This window comes from Microcaecilia unicolor, chromosome 1, assembly GCF_901765095.1.
Source record: "Microcaecilia unicolor chromosome 1, aMicUni1.1, whole genome shotgun sequence".
NCBI lineage: Eukaryota > Metazoa > Chordata > Amphibia > Gymnophiona > Siphonopidae > Microcaecilia > Microcaecilia unicolor.
This window is the reverse complement of record NC_044031.1, coordinates 19688635-19714639: the sequence shown is the minus strand read 5'-3', so window position 1 is coordinate 19714639 and position 26005 is coordinate 19688635. Positions and strand designations below refer to the sequence as shown.

The 26005-nt window shown below is 45.3% G+C and overlaps 1 protein-coding gene across 1 annotated transcript; it reads left to right on the top strand.

Moving 5' to 3' along the window:
* Positions 1-2425: 2425 nt before the first annotated feature.
* Positions 2426-25360, top strand: LOC115463616 (gastrula zinc finger protein XlCGF26.1-like). Its single transcript, XM_030194304.1, has 4 exons — positions 2426-2542; positions 3414-3540; positions 16439-16558; positions 23974-25360. The coding sequence occupies exons 1-4, from the start codon at positions 2516-2518 to the stop codon at positions 25125-25127; spliced, it is 1428 nt and encodes a 475-aa protein (XP_030050164.1). The 5' UTR covers positions 2426-2515; the 3' UTR covers positions 25128-25360.
* The last annotated feature ends 645 nt before the right edge of the window (positions 25361-26005 follow it).

Here is a 26005-nt window from a genome sequence, read left to right as displayed (position 1 = left end):
TTTCAGTGCACTGTCACAGAATAGTGAATAGCTCTTTGTTCTCCAGGAGGAAGTGACATCACAGAAGGAGGAGGGTTTCCTTGCATTGGATGCTGGGTAATGTAGTCTTAGTGACAGGGGATGGCAGGAGCCTATCTGGCCCATTATGTGGACTGAAGCCAGTAAGCGGAGCTTGTTACCCTATCAATTACATTGTTTTGGGTGTACCAAGATGGTGATGGCCACTTTGGGGAGAATTAAAACCTGACCAGGTGGAGATCGGCTTTAGCCTTGTGACATCATGCCATATCCTGGCATTAAACCTCCTTGAGTCTTACTATGTTCCTTTCTCCAGATAAATGTGCACAGGGAATTGTAGGAAATGCAGTTCTGTACTTTATTTTTTATTAGTATGAGCCCACATCCACATGTAACCCTTGGTTTGTTTAAGAATATGATAGAGTGAGCCCTGGGTAGCAGGTCATCAGGGGAGTGACTGGAGGACCCTGGAGGTTGCCTGATCTTAGCTACCTCTAGCCCCCTGGCAGGTGGCCCATTGCAATTAAAGGGGGGGGGGGAGTGTCCTGTAGTGCTGTAACCAGTGGATTGAAGCCAGAGACAGACAGTGAGCTGTTACATTGGTTGCATCAGCCATTTGCGGAGCCAGAAGCGCGGCAGATTGGAGTCCAGCTGTAACAGGGGCTCGGTGGAATGTGGTCTTCTCCTGGCTGAGGTGGGACCCTCTGGGTGGCAGCCTGAAGGGAGAAGACAGTTACAAGGAGTCTGGTCCAGATGGTATTGAAGCAGAAGCGGAGCCAGGTTGACGGCATGGGGGGAGCGAGAACGGACTTCCACCGGCTCCGGTGCACATTTTCAGTGCAACACGACAAAAAAAAAATAGGCGCCAGCAGAACTCCGTTTGGGGGAGCGGTTGCTCCCCTGGCGCTCCACCTAGCTACGCCACTGTATTGAAGTGAAATCCGCTCTGGGTTCCAATTAGGCTGCAGGACAGGCATAAGGGTTGTGCACATGTGTTAACCCAGAAAGCACTATTGCTTGTGACCATCTTGAAAGCAATTTTGATTTAAACCTGAGCTGTATGAAGATCAATTAAGTGAAACCAGTAGTTAAACAGTTAAATAAATGCTCCAGTTACTTGTAATCCTCTAAGTATTTTGTGCATGGGCGTAGCCAGACACCCAATCTTGGGTGGGCCTGGGCCCAAGATGGGTGGGCAGAAGAACCTTGCCCCGTCCCACACGTGATTTGGTCTCTCCTTCTCTCGCCTGCATGCCATATTTATTTTTTTTTGTTACATTTGTACCCTGTGCTTTCCCACTCATGGCAGGCTCAATGCGGCTTACATGGGGCAATGGAGGGTTAAGTGACTTGCCCAGAGTCACAAGGAGCTGCCTGTGCCTGAAGTGGGAATCGAACTCAGTTCCTCAGGACCAAAGTCCACCACCCTAACCACTAGGTCTCTCAAACATCCCTCCCTCTCCCATATACCTTTTAAATAGTAGATTTTCACCAGCAGCGAGCAGCAACTAATACACACTGCTTATGTTGGCCCCACACCCTTCCCTCTGATGCAACTTCCTGTTTCCGCCTAGGCAGAAATACATCAGAGGGAAGGCTGTGGGGTTGGTGCAAGCGTTACCACACGCTAAGCCATTCTACCGTGGCTTTGTAAAAAGACCCCAAAATGAGATACAAATTCAAATTTTCTGGTATTGTTTTCTTTGTACAAAGGGAATCACTAATGGGTCCTTTTACTAAGGTGCACTAACGGATTTAGACGCGCTAAATGATAAGACGCTGATCATTAGTGCACCTACTACTACTTATAATTTCTATAGCGCTACAAGGCATACGCAGCTCTGCACACCATACACAAAAAAGACAGTCCCTGCTCAAAGAGCTTACAATCTAGATAAGACATGAGACAGACAGAACAATTAAGGGTAGGGGAATAAAGAGCACTTCTAAATGTGGTGTGTGTTACATTTTGATGTGTTTTTGGTCTCTTAGGTTTGTGTTATTGGTTTTAGTGCAGTGATCTAGCTGCAGAGAGCCACATCATCACCTGATTCAGCAGTGACTGTTGGGTCTGAAGCGCCTGTTTCTCCTCTTTCCCCCAGGAGCATACAGTTTTTCTTTGATTTTCTTAATTATTTTGGGGGTAATGTACATCTCTGACTCCTTGTCTGCTCCCTCCCTTCTGTTTTTGTCTTTCTTTGCTCTGTCTCCAGCCTTTTCCTCCTCTCCAAAGCAGACCAATGTTTGTTTTGAATAAAATAACAGCACTGCATACCCGTAGGACTACATTTCCCAGGATCCCCCCAGAGCTGCAGGCTCTCCCTCCCTGTGACATCACCTCCTTCTGGAAGGGGCGGTGCTTGTACTGTACCAAAGGAGGTTGGACTTGTACTGTACACTGTACAGTGTTGATATATCCGTCTGCAGAGACCCAGCAAACTGTGCAAGGAAGGAGGGAGCCAGGGCTGGAGCTGGTGCTCTGGAGAAGGGCAGGGAAATGGCTGCAGGACTTTCTGCTCAGCAGGTAGGAGGCTGGCAGGAGGTGGGCAGCAGGGGATGCAGTGCCAGGCAATGCCACTCAGCTTCTCAGATACACACATGTTGCATGGGGCAAGCAGAAGACGAAAGTTCTGCTCTTTATTCTCTTCAATCCCTCAGGCTCTTCTTCCTGATTCTCCTCCCGTCACACAGCAGCTGCTGCTCCTCCTCCTGCTTTATGATGCTCTCTGATTGCTTGCCCAGCAATTGTATTGTAGTGGGGATTTCTGGATTTGCTGTAGACAGTCTTCTTAAAAAATGCCAAGCTCAGATCAGGAACCTGAGCCTGAAGAAAGGCACTTTGGGGGACTCTACCAAGGAGGAGAAAGATCTGGAGTCCCACAAAGAGAGATTTTGGTGTCCCATGTTCTGTGTATAACTGGTTTCTAGTTATAATCCTGCTCTGTGACTGTGAATTATATACGCACAGATCTGTCTCTCTGCCATGTTGAACCCCAGCACTAGGAGGTCTCCTGAAATATAACCCTACTCTGAGTCTGGGACTATATGTTATGCAAGGGTGCAGGCAGAAGTCCATTTTTTGGAGGGGGGCTGGGATGGGCCGAGGGGGGGGGTAGACATATATTTCAACTGCTGCAGCACGCCATTGATTTATTTGCTGCGCAGGCATCTCCACCAGCCATTCCACAGATACCACAGTTTTGGAGGGAGCCTGAGCACAAAGTGAGGGGGCCTAGGCCCCCCGAAGACCCCTCGTGGCTACGTCACTGGTGTTATGGAATTATGAAATATGAACTGCAGCAAACCTTCCCCTGCCGCAATGAGCACCAGTGCTGGAAGTTCTCCTGATGGATGTGATGCAAAGATGCTGAGTGTGATTCTGGTTTGTATTTCAGATGCAGGTGAAATTCGAGGACATCGCTGTCTCTTTCTCCCAGGAGGAGTGGGAGTATTTAGATGAAGAGCAGAAGGAGCTCTACAGGGAGGTGATGAAAGAGAATTATCAGATTCTGATCTCACTGGGTAAGAGATCATTTTACATATTTATTGGGGTATCATTATAAAGACAGTTCTGGGTTTGACTTTCTGATTGTATGAATTGGTGAGAAAAGGAATAAGTGCTGCAGTGATCACTTTACATCCTCTCAGCAGTGCAAATGTTGGTGACAGTGAGCGGAGTTGAGAATGGGGTTCAGCTGATTCAGAGGTAATGAACACCAGTGATATGGGACTGAGCGCATAATGGATGGAGTGGAGATTCAGGATTACCCCCTCCTCTCATGACTTTCTAGTCGCTATTTCAACACAGCACTCTCTGTTTTGGTGTCAGAGGTATAACTGTCTCTCTAGAGATAATGCCTGCAGCATAACTCCCTCGTCCCTCATTCTCTCCCCCTCCACTCCTTCCCCTTTACTCCCACACTTCACTGCTTCCCCTGTATCCCCCTCTTTCCTCAGTGCTTTATGCCCTGCATCCTATTTTCTCTCCCCCTCTTTCTCTCCCCCTCCTCCTCCTCTCCCATCCAGTACCTGAAAGTATTGGCTGGTGGTTCTTCCAGGACAGATTTGGGAGCCACTGGTAAACCTTCAACCACGCAACATTCAAACCTTAGACTTTGCCTGCAAGATTTTGATAATTCAACTCAAATGTGTTCCAGGTATGACTCCTAAAGTTTTCCTCAGAAATATTTCCTTAATGATTACTTCGAAAGGAGTGAAGCCTGTGAAAACTGGGATTGCTTTAGTCAGTGGGATTTGAATTAGAGACTTGAGTATATGTATCGTTAAATAATTTCTGATCTTTGAAAGTGAATGCAGTGGCGTAGGAAGGGGGGGGGGGGGCGGTGGGGCGGTCCGCCCGGGTGCATGCCGCTGGGGGGATGTTGGCTCCGCCGGTTCCCTGCTCCCTCTGCTCCGGAACAGGTTACTTCCTGTTCTGGGGCAGAGACAGCAAGGAACCAATGGAGCCGACGCAGCTCCCAGCAACGTGCACTCGGGGACGGATCGGCCCTCTCGCCCGCCCCTTGCTTCCAAATCAAGTAAGAATGCGCTCCGGGGGGGGGGGGAGAGTGCGCTCCGGAGGGGGAAGGGTGCGTGCCGAGGGGGGGCGCCGTGCTGCACCTGGGGGGGTGCGCAGCGGCGACCCGCCCCGGGTGTCAGCCGCCCTCGCTACGGCACTGAGTGAATGTAATCAGATGTATTATTTCTAACTAAAACCTGGACAATAAGTATGTTCTCAATGAAATGAATTGACTATACACCGTATTTGGTCTTGAGGAAGCCAACCAGATGATCAATGTGGAATAATGAATTAGACGAGTAATATCTGGGGATAATCAGGTTAATACCACGTTTTCTTTTTTCTGTTTACTGTTTAATTGATCTCCTTGTCTTATTTCACTCTCCCTATTTTTCTTCACTTTGTGGTCTAAGAAAGAGAAAGATTGTATATAGTCCATATATCTAGTTGGGATTGTTTTCTTCTTATATCGTACTAATGTGCAGTCATCTCGGTATTACTGTTTGCAAGTGACCCTTGTAAAATGAAAAATTATAAATCAATGATTTAAATAAATAAATAAATAAATAAATAAAAAAACTGAAGTGTTCTGACCCCACCACCTCTCCTCCCAGAACAACAGAATTGAACATCATTATTCCACACTTTGATTACTGTAATAATTTACTTGTAGGACTGTCTAAAAGAATACTGAGATCTTTATCAATAGCACAAAATGTCGCAGTGCCTGTATTAAGTGGTTTATCGAGATTTGATCATATTCCTCCTATCATGATTCGATTACACTGGCTACCAGTTGAGTGTAGAATTCACTATAAGATTTTGTTATTAGTTTTTAAAATTTTGACTGACATTGTTTCAACAGTAATTTCCTCGAGCTTTGCGATCTGCTTCAGCAAATTTATTGGACGTCCCCTCTCTCCGTTTACTTCATCTTGAGAATATAGAGATTCTATTTTTTATGTAGTAGGACCAAAGCTGGAATTCATTGCCTTCCTCTTTAAGAGCTATGAAATGTTTAAAAAGGCTTTGAAAACTGTTTCAAGCACTTTTTTGGGGTAACCTTGATAACGTTTAAAGCTGTGTATCAGGTAACTGAATATTACTTGCAGTCTGTTATTGGTTTCTGTGGGAATTGTCATATCTGAATATGTGGCAACGTTATGTTGATATCCACCAAGGGTTATAGATTGCGTGGAATATAAATAAATAATACAATTTTTAGAAACATCTGTATGTGCAAATGGCACTATTTAAAGTCTGGAGCGACCCAACTATGTAAATGTCATTCTAATTAACTTTCGCAAATCTTTGAAGACAAACCTCTTCAACAAAGCCTACAAAGAGAACCCTTAACCACACAAAATCACCACACCAACCCACCCAGGTATCAAAATACACCTCGGACACTACCCTATCTAACACCTTATTCTCTAATTCCTCACCCAATCTCTGCTTATTACTGATTGTATCTAAGATCCTGTCATGACTATGTCATAACAACAATCTGTAAGCCACATTGAGCCTGCAAATAGGTGGGATAATGTGGGGTACAAATGCAATAAATAAATAAATAAAATATGTGAGGAAGGGAGTGTGGTTAGAGCAGGGATAGTGAGTGTCCCTGCCGGTACGGCAAAATAGTCTGCCACAAAATGCCTTTATATCGATGTCTGACCCCCTAGTGGTAATACTGCAGTATTACCCCTAAGATGTCAGCTTGGGGGAAGGGGGCGGAGAAATAAGCAGACAGCCAATCGGCTGGTGAAACATCATATGATGTAGGCGGGGGGACTTTCAGCAAGGAGGAGATTCCCAGGCAGGGGTCATGGGGGGAGCCTGGGGGAAGGTGGGTGGGCTGCGGGGGGGGGGGGGGGGGGGGGGGGGGGGTGGAGCCAGAATCAGAGCACTGCTTCTGAAAAATAAACCATTCGTTATCACAGTATATCCCCAGCCTTCTACTCAGCATCAAGGGATTCATGCTCTAGATAAAAAGGACCTCTGTTAACATATCCATTGGTTGCTATTCTCATTATATATCACACAGGATACCAATCTACCTTCTCTTCCTTAAACTTGTTCATCAAGCTTCTCTCACTGTTGGCAGTACCGTATTGGCAGTATAATTCAATCACTGAATTTCAAATAGTCAGATACATACATTAAATTCCACCCACACAGTAAACCTTAACAGGTTCTCAGTTCTTACCCTAAATCTACACATTAACTACCTGCCCCCTATATCCCATAGAACAGGAGTAGGAGAAATAACAGATAGGTTTTTTTTTGTTGTTACATTTGTACCCCGCGCTTTCCCACTCATGGCAGGCTCAATGCGGCTTACAGGGGGCAATGGAGGGTTAAGTGACTTGCCCAGAGTCACAAGGAGCTGCCTATGCCTGAAGCGGGAATCAAACTCAGTTCCTCAGGACCAAAGTCCACCACCCTAACCACTAGGCCACTCCTCCACTGTTGCAACTATTTGAGATTCTACATGGACTGTTGCTATTCCATGTGGAAGTCGGCCCTTACAGATCACCAATGTGGCCGCGCAGGCTTCTGCTTCTGTGAGTCTGACGTCCTGCACGTACGTCAGACTCACAGAAACAGAAGCCTGCGCAGCCTTCTACATGGAATGTTGCTACTATTTGAGATTCTACATGGAATGTTGCTAGTTGCTATTCCACTAGCAACATTCCATGTAGAAGTCGGCCCTTGCAGATCACCAGTGTGGCCGCGCAGGCTTCTGCTTCTGTGAGTCTGACATCCTGCACATACGTGCAGGACGTCAGACTCACAGAAACAGAAGCCTGTGCAGCCTTCTACATGGAATGTTGCCAGTGGAATAGCAGCATTCCAGGTAGAATCTCCAATAGTAGCAACATTCCATGTAGAAGTCGGCCCTTGCAGATCACCAATGTGGCCGTGCAGGCTTCTGCTTCTGTGAGTCTGATGTCCTGCTCGTACGTGCAGGACGTCAGACTCACAGAAGCCTGCGCAGCCTTGTACATGGAATGTTGCTAGTGGAATAGCAACATTCCATGCAGAATCTCCAATAGTAGCAACGTTCCATGTAGAATCTCCAGTAGTATCTATTTTTTTTTTTGTTACATTTGTACCCTGCGCTTTCCCACTCATGGCAGGCTCAATGCGGCTTACATGGGGCAATGGAGGGTTAAGTGACTTGCCCAGAGTCACAAGGAGCTGCCTGTGCCTGAAACGGGAATCAAACTCAGTTCCTCAGGACCAAAGTCCACCACCCTAATCACTAGGCCACTCCTCCACTGTTGCTACTATCTGAGATTCTACATGGACTGTTGCTATTCCATGTGGAAGTCGGCCCTTACAGATCACCAATGTGGCCGCACAGGCTTCTGCGAGTCTGACGTCCTGGACATCAGACTCACAGAAACAGAAGCCTGCGCAGCCTTCTATATGGAATGTTGCTAGTGGAATAGCAACATTCCATGCAGAATCTCCAATAGTAGCAACATTCCATGTAGAATCTCCAATAGTAGCAACATTCCATGTAGAAGTCGGCCCTTGCAGATCACCAATGTGGCCGCGCAGGCTTCTGCTTCTGTGAGTCTGACGTCCTGCACAGGATGTCAGACTCACAGAAACAGAAGCCTGCGCAGCCTTCTACTTGGAATGTTGCTAGTGGAATAGCAACATTCCATGTAGAATCTCCAATAGTAGCAACATTCCATGTAGAATCTCCAATAGTATCTATTTTATTTTTGTTACATTTGTACCCTGTGCTTTCCCACTCATGGCAGGCTCAATGCGGCTTACATGGGGCAATGGAGGGTTAAGTGACTTGCCCAGAGTCACAAGGAGCTGCCTGTGCCTGAAACGGGAGTCAAACTCAGTTCCTCAGGACCAAAGTCCACCACCCTAATCACTAGGCCACTCCTCCACTGTTGCTACTATCTGAGATTCTACATGGACTGTTTCTATTCCATGTAGAAGTCGGCCCTTGCAGATCACCAATGTGGCTGCGCAGGCTTCTGCTTCTGTGAGTCTGACGTCCTGCAGGACGTCAGACTCACAGAAACAGAAGCTTGCGCAGCCTTCTACATGGAATATTGCTAGTGGAATAGCAACATTCCATGTAGAATCTCCAATAGTAGCAACATTCCATGTAGAAGTCGGCCCTTGCAGATCACCAATGTGGCCGCGCAGGCTTCTACATGGAATGTTGCTAGTGGAATAGCAACATTCCATGTAGAATCTCCAATAGTAGCAACATTCCATGTAGAATCTCCAATAGTATCTATTTTATTTTTGTTACATTTGTACCCTGCGCTTTCCCACTCATGGGAGGCTCAATGCGGCTTACATGGGGCAATGGAGGGTTAAGTGACTTGCCCAGAGTCACAAGGAGCTGCCTGTGCCTGAAGTGGGAATCAAACTCAGTTCCTCAGTTCCAAAGTCCACCACCCTAACCACGTGGCCACTCCTCCTACATATTTTATTATCACAAGTACTACAGCCCCTACATTTGGAACTATGGTAAAGAAACAAAGAAACCCTAAAGCTACTGCTTTCGGTACAGCTTTTACCACTGTCGAGACCAAACCCTTGGACCAAGACAAGATTCTGGTTTCATGCGAAAAATGTACATACATTGAGTCCCTTGTGAAAAAAGTAGAAGAACTAAGAGAAGAAGTGGTAAGGCTAAGAAACATCTGGGACAACCAGAAATTTGACCCAGAGACAAAGGTCAAAATATTGAGGACTTCCAGCAAAGGGAGAGAAGATCTTGGGCAGACAGAGCACAGCTGGAAGCAGGTCACCAAGTCCCACAAGATCAATCCTCCAACTCCACCTTCTATTCAGCTAAAGAATCGGTTCACAGCCCTGGAGGTAGAACAGCTAGAAACATCTAAAAAAACAGGAGGAAACAGTGACCAAAAATGCCATCACAGCCGGACAATTGACCCAAAGAAAGCGAAAGGTAGTGGTAGTTGGAGATTCAGTTCTAAGGGGTACTGAAGCGCCCATCTGCCGGCCGGATATGTTGTCCAGAGAGGTGTGCTGTCTGCCGGGTGCCAAGATTCGCGATATTGTGGAAAGATTGCCTAGACTCATCAAGCCTACAGACCACGCTCCTATGCTACTCATCCATGTTGACACAAATGATACAGCTAAGTATCCTACTGAACGTATCGTACGAGACTTCATGGCTTTGGGTCAGAGGGTGAAGCATCTAGGTGTGCAGGCGGTGTTCTCATCGATCCTCCCTGTCGAAGGTAAAGGTCGAATGAGAGAAGCTCGCATCTTGGAGTGGTGGATGCTTGGAATGCCCTCCCGCGGGAGGTGGTGGAGAGGAAAACGGTAATGGAATTCAAACATGCGTGGGATAAACATAAAGGAATCCTGTTCAGAAGGAAGGGATCCCCAGAAGCTTAGCCGGTGGTGGGAGGCAGGGCTGGTGGTTGGGAGGCAGGGATAGTGCTGGGCAGACTTATACGGTCTGTGCCCTGAAAAACACAGGTACAAATCAAGGTAAGGTATACACAAAAAATGGCACATGTGAGTTTATCTTGTTGGGCAGACTGGGTGGACCGTGCAGGTCTTTTTCTGCTGTCATCTACTATGTTACTATGTTACTATGTAATACATGGCAGTGTGGTTGGTGCTGACGAGAGGGCTTTGTTTTCGTAGACCATGGGATGATTTTCCAAGAGGCACTGAGCAGTGATGGTGTCCATCTGTCAAGGAAGGGAAGGAGTGTCTTCAGCAACAGGCTGGCTAAAGTACTAAAGAGGGCTTTAAACTAAAATTGATGAGATGGGTATAACTACTACTACTACTACTTAACATTTCTAGAGCGCTACTAGGGTTACGCAGTGCTGTACAGTTTAACAAAGAAGGACAGTCCCTGCTCGAGGAGCTTACAATCTAAAGGACGAAATGTCAAGTTGGGCAGTCTAGATTTCCTGAGTAGAGGTATAGTGGTTAGGTGCCGAAGGCGACATTGACGAGGTGGGCTTTGAGCAAGGATTTGAAGATGGGCAGGGAGGGGGCCTGGCGAATGGGCTCAGGGAGTTTATTCCAAGCATGGGGTGAGGCGAGGCAGAAAGGGCGGAGCCTGGAGTTGATGGTGGTGGAGAAGGGTACTGAAAGGAGGGATTTGTCTTGAGAGCGGAGGTTGCGGGTAGGAACGTAAGGGGAGATGAAGGTGGAGAGGTAGGAAGGGGCTGCAGATCGAGTGCATTTGAAGGTCAGTAGGAGAAGCTTGAACTGTATGCGGTACCTGATCGGAAGCCAGTATAAAAGGCCGCGAAGCCATAATTAACTCCAAGGAAGGTAGGACATCTAATGCCTCTATAGAAGTGAATAAAAAGAGTAAAATCTGGAGAGCCTTGTATACCAATGCCCGTAGTATGGGAAACAAACGTCAAGAACTTGAGGCTATAATGATGGAAGCGGACTTGGATTTAGTGGTGGTCACAGAGACGTGGTTCACGGAGAACCATGACTGGGATGTTGCTATACCTGGCTATAATCTATTCAGGAAGGACAGAGTAGGAAAAAAGGGTGGAGGTGTGGCATTTTATGCTAAGAATGATATCCAAGTGACAGAACCGCAGGACATGTGGGGTAGGGAAGAAGCATTGTGGGTTAAACTGGAAAGAGGGAAAGGAAAATATATCTATATCGGAGTGATATACAGACCTCCCTCACAGTCGGAGGAACTGGACAGGGACTTAATTGAAGACATCCGCAAGATAGCTAGGAAAGGGGAAGTACTACTGATAGGTGACTTCAATATGCCGGATGTTGATTGGGGGTCCCGGCTGTGGGGTCATCTAGAAGCAAAGAGATCTTAGATTCCCTACAGGAAGAATTGTTCCGCCAGTGGGTGACGGAACCGACGTGGGATGGAGCTGTTCTGGACCTGGTGCTTACGAATCGAGAGTACGTTTCTGACGTCAAGGTGGCGGACCATTTGGTATCTAGTGATCATTGTATGGTATGGTTCAATATTAAAACAGAAGAGAGGGCTCACTCGAGATTGAAGGTCCTGGATTTCAAAGGAACTAACTTTGCCGAGATGGGGGAATTTCTCAAGGAACAGTTAGCGGGATGGGAACAGCTGAAGGATGTAGAACAGCAATGGACGAGACTGAAAGGAGCTATATTAAAGGCGACTAACCTTTAGGTTAGAAAAGTACATAAAATAAGAGGAAAAGAAGGCCTCTCTGGTACTCGAATGTAGTAGCTGAAAAGATAAGGGAAAGGAGGCTAGCCTTTGCATGTTATAAGAAAGATGAAGACAGGAGCGAATAAATAAGCGAAGAGAAGCTGGAAAAGCTATCAGGAAAGCATAGGCGTAGACTGGGGGGGGCGAGGGGGGGCAATGCCCCCCCAAACGACGATGAGGCGCCGCCGCGCCATTAGTTAAAAAAAAAAAAACACATGCACGCACGCGCTCCTCTCCATCCGCTTGGCTTTCCTGCTCTCTCTGTCTGCGTCCCGCCTTCCTCTGACGTCAGAGGAAGGCGGGACGCAGACAGAGAGGGCAGGGAAGCCAAGCGGACGGAGAGGAGCGTGTCCGTCTACCCCTCTCTCTTCCTCCCTCCCTCCCTCCGCCGCAGGCAGCAGTCTTTTCCAGTGTTCCTGGCAGCGGTAGTGATGTACACACTGCCTTTGGCTCTGCCCCGAAGCCTTCTCTTCAAGTTCCTGTTCCCGCATAGGTGGGAACAGGAACTTGAAGAGAAGGCTTCCGGGGCAGACCGAAGGCAGCGTGTACATCGCTACCGCTGCCAGGAACGCTGAAAAAGCTGAAGACTGTTGCCTGCGGCGGAGGGAGGGAGGGAGGAAGAGAGGGGGTAAACGGAGTTACCATCTTGGACCTCGCGGGGGGAGGGGGAGCAGAGGGAAGATGGATGGGACTGGGAGGGGTGGGGAGCAGAGGGAAGGAGCAGATGAATGGGACTGGGAGGGGTGGGAAGCAGAGGGAAGGAGCAGGAGATGAATGGGACTGGGAGGGGTGGGAAGCAGAGGGAAGGAGCAGGAGATGGATGGGACTGGGAGGGGTGGGAAGGAGCAGGAGATGGATGGGACTGGGTGGGGTGGGAAGCAGAGGGAAGGAGCAGGAGATGGATGGGACTGGGAGGGGTGGGAAGCAGAGGGAAGGAGCAGGAGATGGATGGGGGTGGGGTGGGAAGCAGAGGGAAGGAGCAAGAGATGGATGGGACTGCGAGGGGTGGGGAGCAGAGGGAAGGAGCAAGAGATGGATGGGACTGCGAGGGGTGGGGAGCAGAGGGAAGGAGCAAGAGATGGATGGGACTGCGAGGGGTGGGGAGCAGAGGGAAGGAGCAACAGATGGATGGGACTGGGAGGGGTGGGGAGCAGAAGGAAGGAGCAAGAGATGGATGGGACTGCGAGGGGTGGGGAGCAGAGGGAAGGAGCAACAGATGGATGGGACTGCGAGGGGTGGGGAGCAGAGGGAAGCCTACTGGAAAGAAGACACTGAATAAAACAGAAGACACTGGGACCAAAGCGAATAGAAAAACTAAATGATCAGACAACAAAGGTAGATAAAAGTATTTTATTCATAATTTATTAATTGAAATGTGTCAGCTTTTTGAAATGTGCATCTGTGATATTTTGCCTGTAAATTCAATTCCTTCCTCCACATTAGCATATTCATTTGCATATGTATATATGCAAATGATATGCTAATATGCTCCGCCCATTCTTTGCCCCCCCCAAATGAAACAGTCAAACTACGCCTATGCAGGAAAGCGAAGCGGCAAATGGAGGAAAAGATAGCTAATATGGTAAAATTGGGGGACAAGACCTTTTTCAGATATGTGACAAGAAGAAGTGCCATAATAGCATTGTGAGGCTCAAAACTGAGGAGAGAAATATGTGGAAGATGATAAGGATAAAGCTGAACTGCTTAACGATTATTTTAGCTCTGTGTTCACGAATGAAAGACCGGAGGTAGGGCTGCAGAAAACAAAGGCTAAAGGGGATGGATGGTAGACCAAGACCCGTTTACGGAGGACTGTGTTCGTGAGGAGCTTGCTAAACTAAAAATAGACAGAGCGATGGGGCCTGATGGGATACACCCGAGGGTGCTTAAGGAACTCGGAGAAGTTCTGTCGGCTCTGCTGACGGACCTCTTCAAATGCTTCCTTAGAAACTGGAGTGGTCCCGGTGGACTGGAGAAGGGCGGATGTGGAAGTAAGGAGGAGGTTGGGAATTACAGACCTGTCAGTCTGACCTCGGTGGTGAGTAAGCTAATGGAAACGCTTCTAAAGAAGAGGATTGTGACATTTCTTGAACTACATGGAATGTGGGACCCAAGGCAGCATGGCTTCACTAGTGGCAGTTCGTGTCAGACGAATCTGACTGTCTTCTTCGACTGGGTGGATGTGGGAGGGGTGCTTGATGTGGTATACTTGGATTTCAGCAAAGCCTTTGACACGGTTCCGCACAGGCGACTGATAAATAAATTGAGTGCCCTCGGTGTGGGACCTAGAGTAACTGATTGGGTAAAAAATTGGTTGAATGGTAGGAGACAGAGGGTGGTGGTAAATGGAGCTTGCTCTGAAGAAAAGGATGTCGTCAGTGGAGTACCGCAGGGATCGGTCCTAAGGCCGGCTCTTTTTAACGTCTTTGTGAGCGATATTGCGGAAGGGCTGTCTGGTAAGGTTTGTCTCTATGCGGGTGATACTAAACTCTGCAACAGGGTGGACACCCTGGAGGGAGTGAATGACATGAGGAAGGACCTAGCGAAGCTAGAGGAATGGACCAATATTTGGCAACTAAGGTTTAATCCCCAAAAATGGAGGGTCATGCACTTGGGTCGCAAAAATCCGAGGGAACAGTACAGTATAGGGGGTGTAGTGCTTCATTGTGTGAAGGAAGAGCGGGATTTGGGGGTGATTGTGTCAGACGACCTTAAAGCTTTCAAACAGGTAGAAAAAGCGACGACAAAAGCCAGAAGGATGCTTGGGTGCATAAAGAGAGGCATGACCAGCAGGAAAAAGGAGGTGATAGTGCCGTTGTATAAGTCTCTGGTGAGGCCTCATTTAGAGTACTGCATGCAGTTCTGGAGACCGCACCTACGGAAAGATATAAACAGGATGGAGTCGGTCCAGAGGGCGGCTATGAAATTAGTAAGCGGTCTTGAATGCAAAAGTTATAGGGACAGGCTTATGAACCTCAACATGTATACGCTGGAAGAGAGGAGGGAGAGAGGAGACATGATAGAGACGTTTAAATATCTCAAGGGCATTTATGTACAGGAAGGAGAGCTCTGGCATGAGGGGGCATATGACAAAGTTAAGAGGGAATAGGCTTAGGAGTAACCTAAGGAAGTATTATTTCACAGAATGGGTGGTGGAGGCGGTGGAGTTGAGGACTGTTCCAGAATTTAAAAAGGCATGGGATAAGCATGTGGGATCGCTTAGGAACAGGAAGAATTAGGGGTTACAGAGGATGGGCAGACTGGATGGGTCATATGGCCTTTATCTGCCGTCATGTTTCTATTCCACCAATGCCTAAGAGCCAACCTCATCAGTGATGTCACAATGGCTCAATTGTCCTATTCTTGGCTTACTTTCCCCCCCTTAGTGTGAAGAGTTTCAGTCTCTGGTAACCAGAGCTCATATTGTGATGTCATAATGGGAATAGGCTTAGGAATAACCTAAGGAAGTATTATTTCACAGAAAGACTGTTCCAGAATTTAAAAAGGCATGGGATAAGCATGTGGGATCGCTTAGGAACAGGAAGAATTAGGGATTACAGAGGATGGGCAGACTGGATGGGTCATATGGAGGGGCATAATCGAACGGCGGCGGCCATCTTTATGGCTGGCGCCGCCAAGAGCAGTCCCAAACCATATTATCGAAAAAGATGGACGGCCATCTTTTGCTTCGATAATACGGTTGGGGGCCGGGTTTGAGATGGGCGGCCTCGGTTTTTGCCGATAATGGAAACCGAAGTCAGCCATCTCAAACCCGGCCAAATCCAAGGCATTTGGCCGGGGGGGGAGGGGCCAGCCTAATGGTTAGTGCAGCGGGCTTTGATTCTGGAAACCCGGGTTCGATTCCCACTATAACTCCTTGTGACTTTGGGCAAGTCACTTAACCCTCCATTGCCCCAGGTACCAAAGCTTAGATTGTGAGCCCTCTAGGGACAGAGAAAGTACCTGCATATAATTTGTACAGCACTGTGTACGTCTAGTAGCGCTACAGAAATGATTAGCAGTAGTAGACAGTCTGACATCAGGGTCTCCCAGCTTTGCTGCAGACTCTTTGCAGAACGCAGATACCGCAGGTCACAGGCAGACGGGAACCCAGGACAAAGACACAGTAGAAAGCAGTATCGGTTTCTGTGTGTCTGACAAATGTGGCATCTGCAATATTTGAGGTAGGATCCAAGCTGCAAAAAGTATCAGGAAATAACCTAATTTAGAACTGGAAAGAAGTGTTTACTGCACTGGTTGAAGGAAATCTCTGAAATGCTAATTCTTTATACTTCCCTCTGGAGATGGAGGTGGGGAAAAATGATTTCGGCTTCCTGCCCTTTCTCTGAGCTCACATCAGTCTGAGCATGCTCGGTGTGCTTGTTCCATCTTATTCCAGATGTTCTGGATGTGATGAAGGAGACCTGCATGTTGTACAAGGGATAAAGAAGTTTGCACGTATTAAAATGAGGCTGATAACGTATTGCAGTATTTAGAGTGGAAACTAGACTATAAAGATGTGTAAAGGGGGTTTATGTTACTTTTATGAGATTTGCAGAGCTCCAAAATTGTCCCCCTCTAACTGAGGTTTAAATATTTTTGTTCAATGAAGTTGGTGAAACTGGTAATGCTGGAAATTTGTCTAATTCACAAATTTTGAGAAACCTAATGCAGTTTTCTTACCCCAGGAACAGGTTCTTCAACCTCCACCCCTAAGATTATATCCCAAATTGAACGAGGAGAAGAGCCGTACAGCAGGGATGAGCCAGGATCAGAGGAAAGAGAACCTGGGAAAAGCAGCTGCTCAGGTGAGTGCAGTAATAGGAGGGACTGGGGTACAAATGCATCCTATAGACACCTACTGTAGGGTAAGTGCTGGGTTTGCTGCCCCTTTATAGTCACTTGGTTTGTAAGTAAAGGCTGAACGTATGGGCTACACAATGTTAGCTCTGGAGAGGTGAAGGGGAAGGAAAGATCCAGGTTCCTTTCTGTTTATCTGTAACTTGACATGTCAGAAATCTTGAAGCTCAAAACTGTGTTGTGAGAAGGACGGCATGTTTTGTGGTGCCAGATCCTGGTCTGTGACTGTTGTGAGCTTTGCTGTGTACTGGGTTTGTGTGTAGAATCCTGGGGATACAGCAGGGTCTCTGTATAATGTCCTACTGACGTGCACAAACTTGTTCCAAATATATTTTCACACCCAGGGGGCATTTCTATAACTGGGACCAATGCAGCGTGCTGAGTCCCAATTCTATAACTGCATCTTGGTATCCTGTCTGACCAGGAGGGCAGGGCTCAGGGGGAGATCAGGAAGTCAAAAGCCCTCTGGCAGAACAGGATGGGAAGGCCCTGAGCAAGGATCCTCGCAGGGTGTGTTGGCTGAGCCGCAGTTCCTGTGGAGAGTCCCAGGGAAGAGAGGAGTAGCCCTAGCTCAGAGGTTTGCCAGAAGAATGCCAAGGGAAAAGGTTGTCTTTGTGAGGACCCTGGGCCTGGGTGTCCAAGCTGGATCCAGGCCTGGATTTTCATGTGAGCATTTTGAACTGTGTTGAAGATGCCTGACAAGACAGAACCGTTGTGAGAATTAAGTGTCAATGTGGTTGTTGCCCATGTTTGAGCCTGTGTGTGTTACAGGAACAGATTGTGCTTGATCAACAGTAATTTTTCCTTTTGATTTACACTACACCCTGACTGTGGGCTCTATGCGTGTCCACCACCCGCACTGCCACAATCATGAATGTCATAACATATTTGGCTTCATAGCTCTCGGTAATGAGATTTACACAGGGGCATGCAATGAAGCTACAAAGTAGTAAATTTAAAACGAATCAGAGAAAAATTTTCTTCACTCAACGTGTAATTAAACTCTGGAATTCGTTGCTAGAGAATGTGGTAAAGGTGGTTAGCTTAACAGGGTTTAAAAAAGGTCTGGACAGCTTCCTAAAGGAAAAGTCCATAGACCATTATTAAAATGAACTTGGGGAAAATCCACTGCTTATTTCTGGGATAAGCAGCATAAAATGTATTGAACTTTTGGGGGATCTTGCCAGGTATTTGTGACCTGGAATGGCCACTGTTGGAAACAGGATTCTGGGCTTGATGGACCTTTGGTCTGTCCCGGTGTGGCAATGTGCTTTGTGGCCCTATACGATTTGCAGCCAGGACTAGCTCTATACATATTGCACCTTTCTCCATTTTTGCAGCCGAGGCTAGAGCTATACATCTTATGCCATTATATGTTTTGTAGGCGGGATTATATGTTTTGCAAAGCTGCCACAGACGGCACAAGGTGTTTTGCCTTACATGCACTGATTGGACACCTCAGAAACTCTATCTGTCTGTCCTGTGGGGGCAGGACATGCTACTGTGGGCTCCTGTGGGCTCCTGTGGACCGTTTTCAGCAACCTGGGGTACACTTGTTTGGATGTCTTATAGTCACACATTTTGAGACATCACCATTGATGCACTGTACATGTGGATGGCTTTACTCAGGGGGCAGAGATATGTCAATTTTACAGTGGACTAAAACGTTCAGCCCTGCATTTCTAAAATATGTCACAGGCTCTAAGACATTTTTGATAAAATATCTATATTCTGACTTCCACGATGTTTGTAAAATGGAGCTCTACAGCTTTTCTTGTCCCATGAACTGTGTTTCCATATTAATGCCTCTAAAAGTTGAGTCTCCGAGGAGTAACAATTTGCTTTTCTGTGGCATTTTAATATTACCTGAGGTTTTTTTCCCCCCCTGCACTGGATGCGTTGGGACCCTGGATTGCAAAGCACAGGAATTGCAGGGAGGAAATTCTATGCGCAGACCCAGAATTGTGATACTTCTGTGTTCCATGTTACACACATACATTTTTGTGTGTGTCCTATGGCACTAATAACATGTGTTTTCAGGGGTAGAAATAGGCATATTTTGTAAGTGGATCATTGCTGACTTAGATGCCCATTTCTCAATTTAACTGACTTATACAAAGTTGCCCTTATTATGCCCCATAAGTATTTAAAGGTCAAAATTCAGCTCACAGCAGTGAATTTTTTTTTTAAATGTCTTCCGCCACTGGCATTTTAAAAAATGGATCTTCAGCAGAAGGCTGTATCCAGATATCGATGCTAATAATGCAGCAGCAGGCACTTAACCGAGTACTGGTGGTATTCAGAAGAGCACTCAGATAAAGTTAAGGTAGCCTTTTTGCTGTCCTCCCTTTAGCTACATAATTCACCGGTTAGCAGGCTGAATATTACTGTTAATCGAATATCTCCTGGCTCCACCCGGATTACCCTGGCAATACCTGGATACTACTACTACTACTACTTATCACTTCTATAGCGCTACAAGGCATACGCAGCGCTGTACACCATACATGAAAAGACAGTCCCTGCTCAAAGAGCTCACAATCTAAACAGGACAGGCAAACAGACAGAACAACTAAGAGGTAAGGGAATTAAAGAGGTGGGGATAAAAGGGTACAGGGCAAGTGAGTAGTGGTTAGGAGTCAAAAGCAGCGTTAAAGAGGTGGGCTTTGGCAGGGCAGATCCAAGATGGCGATCGGGTAGGATGCATGGATGGAACGCTCTCCTCTTATACTAACTAAATTACTTATTACCTGTTGAGATGCCTAAGAGAAAAGGTAAACCAAAGGGACCTCCCCTCCCAAGGCTACAACCTGTCTCTGCTGGTCAACCTTCCATCGCAGCGTATATGGTGTTCACACCGACGGGCGAATCCTTAGCCGCGACCGGGAAGAGTCCTGGCTTGGAGGGCGAGACTTCGCTCAGCCCATTAGGCCCAGCTACTCCCCCACCGCCACAACCCGACGGTGTCAGAGTTCCGAGTGCGGAAAGCAATAACTCGAAGGGGCGGCAGACCCCGTCGAGGGAAGTGGCGTCAGCTGCTATCGAAGAGGTGGGGGAAAGATCACCAATCGTGGCGGGAAGAGAAACATCAATGGAGGGGAGCCGGATTGCTGACTCCGGAGAGGAAACTTCATTGCAAGCCATGAAAATACAACCTTTGGTGAAACCCCAAGAGGTAACTCTGGAATCTATATGGTCAGCGCTTGAGGCAATGCATAAGGTTTGTACTGTATTTATTTCTGCCTCTTTGAACACTACAACGCAAGTAAAAGAAATAAAAGATAAATTTGAAATTATTTCCTCTAAACATATAACTTTGGAAGGAGATCTGGCCAAATAAAGGAGCAACAATCACAGATAGCAGGAGATCGAATGTTATATAATAGAAAAATTGAAAACTTGGAGAACTCAGTGAGGAATTTAAATATCCGGATGTTAAATTTTCCTCAGACAAATTATATGTCCGCTAGAGAAATCTTTAATAAATTCCTGAAAGATATATTTAAATATCCAGAACAATCTCTTCCCTGCTTCTCAGCCTGCCATTCTATCCATTAGACTCCTCCTCCCCCTCCATTAATTCCTGAAATGTAGTTTACTGACAGAAAACACCCAGACAGTATCATGCTAAAGAACAATGTCAAGGAGATGCTTACCTGTATGAGTCCTCCTGTGTGCCTTTAGATGGGAGCTTTTAGTGTAAACCTTGTTGCAACCATCATAATCACATCTGTGTATTCGGCGTTTCCTTTGTGTGTCTGGAGATTCCACAGGTAAAGGTCTTCTCCCAGGCTGGACTATGACTGAAGGATGATTCCTGTTTAATTGAAAGGGTATTGTTAAAGTGTTTGCGTCCTATCACAGATGCACTTTATATTCAATTTATATTACCAAGATCTTCCTGCAATCTTTCACAATCCAAATGTGTTTTGACAACTTTGAATAGTTTTGTGTCATCTGCAAATTAAATCACCTCACTCGTTGTTCAGTTTTCTAGATCATGTATAAATGTTAAATAGCACCGGTCCCAGTACAGATCCTTGTAGCACTCCACTATTCACCCTCCTCCATTAAGAAAAATGGCTATTTAGCCCTATCCTCTGTTTTCTGTCCAATAACCAATTTCTAATCCACAGAAGGACATTGCCTCCCATCCCATGACTTTTTAAATATTCTCAGGAGTTTCTCATGAGGAACATTATCAAAAGCTTTCTGAAAATCTAGATACACTACATCAATCGGCTCACTGTTATCCACATGTTTATTTACACCTTCAAAGAAATGAAGCAAATTTTAGTGGACTATTGATGCATTAAGTACTTATTTTCCTACTGTATTTAGTTTCATTATTTGTACTCTAGTTTAATATTGAATTTCTAGAAAAAAAAATTGATTCTACAAGGTTAAACACTGTAGGTCACCGTCTTCTTCTTAGAAGCTGAATTGTGGAGTGCCTCAGGGTTTCCCCTTGTCTTTACCCATTTTAAATGTATTTTTTTTACTTCATTGGGCAGTCTACTTTTGTCTCTAAATCTGCCATATATATGTGGAAGACGTTCAAATCATTCCCCCCCCCCCCCCCCCCGATAAAAAATGCTGTTACCTGAAGAAGTTGTCAATGTTACCTGGGAGATAAAAAGAAGTCACAGTTGACTTCTCCACGAGGAGTACTGGACCAACAGGAGGTTTCTTCTGAGACCTTGGACTTATCAGGTTTTTTAGAGCAAACCACAGAAGAAATTAAAACACGAGCAACTGTAATTGTTACATTTGTGTTTTTGCAAGATAAGGAAGCGATGCTCCATTTATACTTCAAAAATATTAAACCTGAATTTCTGGGAAGTAAAGTCCTAATCTTTCCTGATATTTCTCGTTGGACACAACATAGAAGGAAGAAATTTTTGGAAATGAGACAAAGAACTCTGTTGATTAGTGCTTCCTTTCAGCTGAGATTTCCCTGCAAGTGTTTGATTACCTTTAAAGAAAATAGATATATATTCTATGAGCCAGAACAGTTGTGTGCCTTTCTGGATATGCAAGACACCAAGAAAGACTGACCGATAGAATTAGCTGGACTATAAGATATAGGATAACCACCTACTCATATTTCCTTGTTATAATTTTGTTGTTAAAAATTCAACTTCCAGTGTTGAAACCTTGGATTTCTCATTTTTGTGGACTATAAAGACCCAATATTTTTTCTTGTATAAATATCATTTCTTTGTGTTTTAAAAAACATAGTAGGCTTTATGTAATATTGGTATATCAGTCAAAGATTTATGTCTTTGTAATTATGACAAATTAATAAAGAAATTAAATATAAAAAAAAATAAAGAGGTGGGCTTTTAGCCTGGATTTGAAAACGGCCAAAGACGGGGCTAGACGTACAAGCTCGGGAAGTCTATTCCAGGCGTGAGGTGCAGCGAGATAAAAGGAACGGAGTCTGGAATTAGCAGTAGAGGAGAAGGGGACAGATAGGAGAGATTTATCTACAGAACGGAGTACTCGAGGGGGGATGTAGGGAGAGACAAGAGTGGAGAGGTACTGGGGAGCGGTAGAGTGAACGCACTTATAGGTCAGTAAGAGAAGTTTGAATTGAATCCAGAAACGGATAGGGAGTCAGTGAAGTGACTTAAGGAGAGGGCTAATGTGAGCAAAGCGACTCTGGCGGAAAATGAGTTGCGCAGCAGAGTTTTGGACTGATTGAAGAGGAGAGAGATGGCTAAGTGGGAGGCCGGTGAGAAGCAGGTTGCAGTAGTCTAGGTGAGAGGTGATAAGAGTGTGGATGAGGGTTCTGACAGAGTGTTCAGAGATGAAGGGATGGATTTTGCTGATGTTATAGAGAAAGAAACGACAGGTTTTGGCAATCTGCTGAATGTGAGCAGAGAAGGAGAGAGAGAAGTCGAAGATGACCCCAAGGTTACGAGCTGATGAGACAGGAAGAATGAGGGTGCCATCCACAGAAATAGAGAAAGGGGGGAAAGGAGAGGTGGGTTTAGGGGGAAAGATGAGAAGCTCGGTTTTGGCCATGCTAAGTTTCAGATGACGTTGAGACATCCAGGCAGCGATATCAGATAGGCAGGCTGATACATTGGTCTGGATGCTGATTGAGATTTCAGGGGTAGAAAGGTAGATTTGGGAGTCATCAGTAGTCTGACAAAATTTTCAGTGGCACTATTTGGATAAGTGTTGCTGAAAATCAAGATATTTATTTATTTATTATTTATTGCATTTGTATCCCACATTTTCCCACCTATTTGCAGGCTCAATGTGGCTTACAGAGTTCTGTTATGACATTGTCATTCCAGGGTATCAGATACAATTAGTGATGTGAAAAGTATTAAGTAAGGAAGAGAAGAAAAGGCTTAGGCGAGTAGGTATAGAAAATATTAGGTAAGGGAAAGATGTGTAGGTTTAGGCGGATAGGTATAGAAAGTAGACTTTCATATCTGGCGAGGTGATTTATGACTCCATGAGCAGGACTTAGGGTGGAAGCCACTTCTGCCTGGGTAAGTAATGAATATTGGGTTTATATATACTAGTCCTTTATAAACAGCTCATCTTTAATTATGTTCAGACATCTCGGGGGGGGGGGGGTGCAATAAGGTAAAAAAGGGGGGGGTTCGGGGGGAACAGGTTATATAGTGGGGGTGGAGGGAATGAATAGTATGTAATGGAGGCAGACACAGGGATGTTTATGCTGTACTTAGTGCATTTGACATCACTCGGGTTGTGGATGTTTCTGTTCAATTTGTTTAAATAAATAAAAGGGGAGGATTCGATGGGGAGTTTGGGGGGGGGAAAGGGGGGGGGGATAATGTTTAAAAAGAGAAAATGGTTGACAGCAATTTCGACGTATATTTGTGGTCATGGCTGTCACCAATAAAAACTATTGAAACATAATTATGTTCAGACACATTAAACAGATTGTCTGCAAATGTTTCTGTCATATGTCTCCATGTTCCATTCATAAATTGTTCTTCCTTTTGGAAGTTATGATGGAGGCAAACGTGACCCAACAGTGGCCCTGTTTCAGTAGGAGTCTGGATCTGATGTTATTGTTTCATCACTGTTGAAGAAACTCCCTGATAAGCAGATTTTGCTATATTCTTATTCAGACCATTCTTAAAATCTGTTATGCCAATACATTATCGTTTCCAAGGGGCATCTGATTGTCTCACAAACTTGCAGTGTGTGGAGAGGCGTCAAGAAACAGTGTAAAAATAAGAAACTCATCAATGCTTAAGCTATGCTTAGAAAATCCCATAATATATCCTATCCTCCTCCTTATTATGTACAGGTAATATATTCGAAACCACCACTTTCTAACACATGATTAATACCTTCTGTTTATGTCCAACAGATCATCAGACTACACAAGAAAGGAAGATAGAAAAGAATCAAGGAAAACATCCTTTAAAAATGGAAGAAATTCAAAGACATTTAGAAAATGGGTGTGAGAATATTTCCCAGGGATCTAAGAGGACTAACAGAATTAATTGTGAGCAGGAATCAAAGGAGCAAAGAGATCCTGCAGAAGACTCAATGGACGGAGTCAGTAAGTGTGAGAGAAATGACAACGAGCTCAGTGAAATCCCTGAGCACCAGAGACATCAAGCAGATGACAGAAATGAGAAACTATTTATATGTACTGAGTGTAATAAAAGCTTCACTCGGTTGTCAAATCTAAAAGTTCACCATAAGATTCACATGGGAGAGAAACGATTTACGTGTAGCGAGTGTAATAAAAGCTTCACTCGTCTTTCATATATGAAAAACCACCAAATGATCCACACGGGAGATAAACCATTTGTATGTGTGCAGTGTAAGAAAAGCTTCACATGGCTTTCAAATCTAAAAAGGCACCAAAAGATCCACACGGGAGACAAACCATTTCCTTGTACTGAGTGTAATAAAAGCTTTACTCAGCTTTCAAATCTAAAAGCTCACCAAATGATCCATACGGGAAACAAACCATTTACGTGTACAGAGTGTAACAGAAGGTTCACTCAGCTTTCAAGTCTAAAATACCACCAAATGATTCATACAGGATACAAACCATTTACATGTACTGAGTGTAACAAAAACTTCACTCAGCTTTCACTTCTAAAAGTTCACCAAATGATCCACACGGGAAACAAACCATTTTCATGTATAGAGTGTAACAGAAGCTTCACTCAGCGTTCAAATCTAAAATCTCACCAAATGATCCATATAGGAAACAAACCTTTTCTGTGTACTGAATGTAATAAAAGATTCACTCAGCTTGCAGCTCTAAAAGCGCACCAAGTGATCCACACGAGAAACAAACCATTTCTGTGTACTGAATGTAGTAAAAGCTTCACTCGGCTTTCAACTCTAAGAGCTCACCAAGTAATCCACATGGGAAATAAACGATTTCCGTGTGCTGAGTGTAATAAAAGATTCAACTGGCTTTCAACTCTAAAAAAGCACCAAATAATCCACTTAGACAAACCACTTGCATGTATAAAAGCTTCTCTCACCGTTCAACTGTAAAATAATCACCAAATGATCCACACGGGAGACAAACCATTTCCATGTGCTGAGTGTAATAAAAGCTTCATCTGGCTTTCAAGGCTAAAAATTCACCTGCGGATAGAGGAGATAATATAACCTGCTTCTAAGAAGATGTGGCAGAAAAATATAGAAATATTTCCTATCATATTGTAGGGACACAACCTAATCAACTATTTTGTGTGCATATGAGGCCAGAACCACACCATCATGGATTACTACTACTACTTATAATTTCTAAAGCGCTACTAGACGTACGCAGCGCTGTATACTTGAACATGAAGAGACAGTCCCTGTTCGACAGAGCTTACAATCTAATTAGGACAGACAAACAGGACAAACAAGAAATACGGGAATATTAAAGTGAGGATTCTGCTGCAGAGCACTATGGGCCCCTGTGTACATGCTGCAAACTTTGTGCCAGGGACTTACTATGAAGTCCTTGAAGATGACACAAAATTGTTATTATTTACAGTCCTTGTACCACTGCCTCATCTTCCTTCTGTCTCTCCTCATTGAGGATGTGATTCATGCAGGGCTTTTTTTGAGGGGGTACTTGGGGGTACTGAGTACTGGCACCTTTTCCATTGTCTGCTAAAATTGACCCATGGACCCCAAGTTTGAATGAAAGAGCTCAGGCTCTGCACACCAATTCTGCCTTGTCATAGATTCTGTGACTGGTTGCAAGGGGCCTGGTTATTACGGGGATGGGTCCCTCAGTGATCACCTCACCCTTGAAGGGTGGCCTGGCATTTGAGTACCGGCACCTTTTTAGCTAGAAAAAAAACACACTGGCTTCATGTAAATGTCACCTGATTGCAAATGTCTGATTGGCTGTGCCAGTGTCAGGGGGATCCTAC

What these genes read in the sequence shown, in the direction of transcription:
- LOC115463616 (XM_030194304.1), top strand. Translation starts at nt 2,516, where the DNA reads ATGGCTGCAGGACTTTCTGCTCAGCAG. An exon ending in CAGGACTTTCTGCTCAGCAG is followed by an intron (nt 2,543 to 3,413) that starts GTAGGAGGCTGG and finishes TTTGTATTTCAG; the next exon opens with ATGCAGGTGAAATTCGAGGA. An exon ending in TGGGAAAAGCAGCTGCTCAG is followed by an intron (nt 16,559 to 23,973) that starts GTGAGTGCAGTA and finishes TATGTCCAACAG; the next exon opens with ATCATCAGACTACACAAGAA.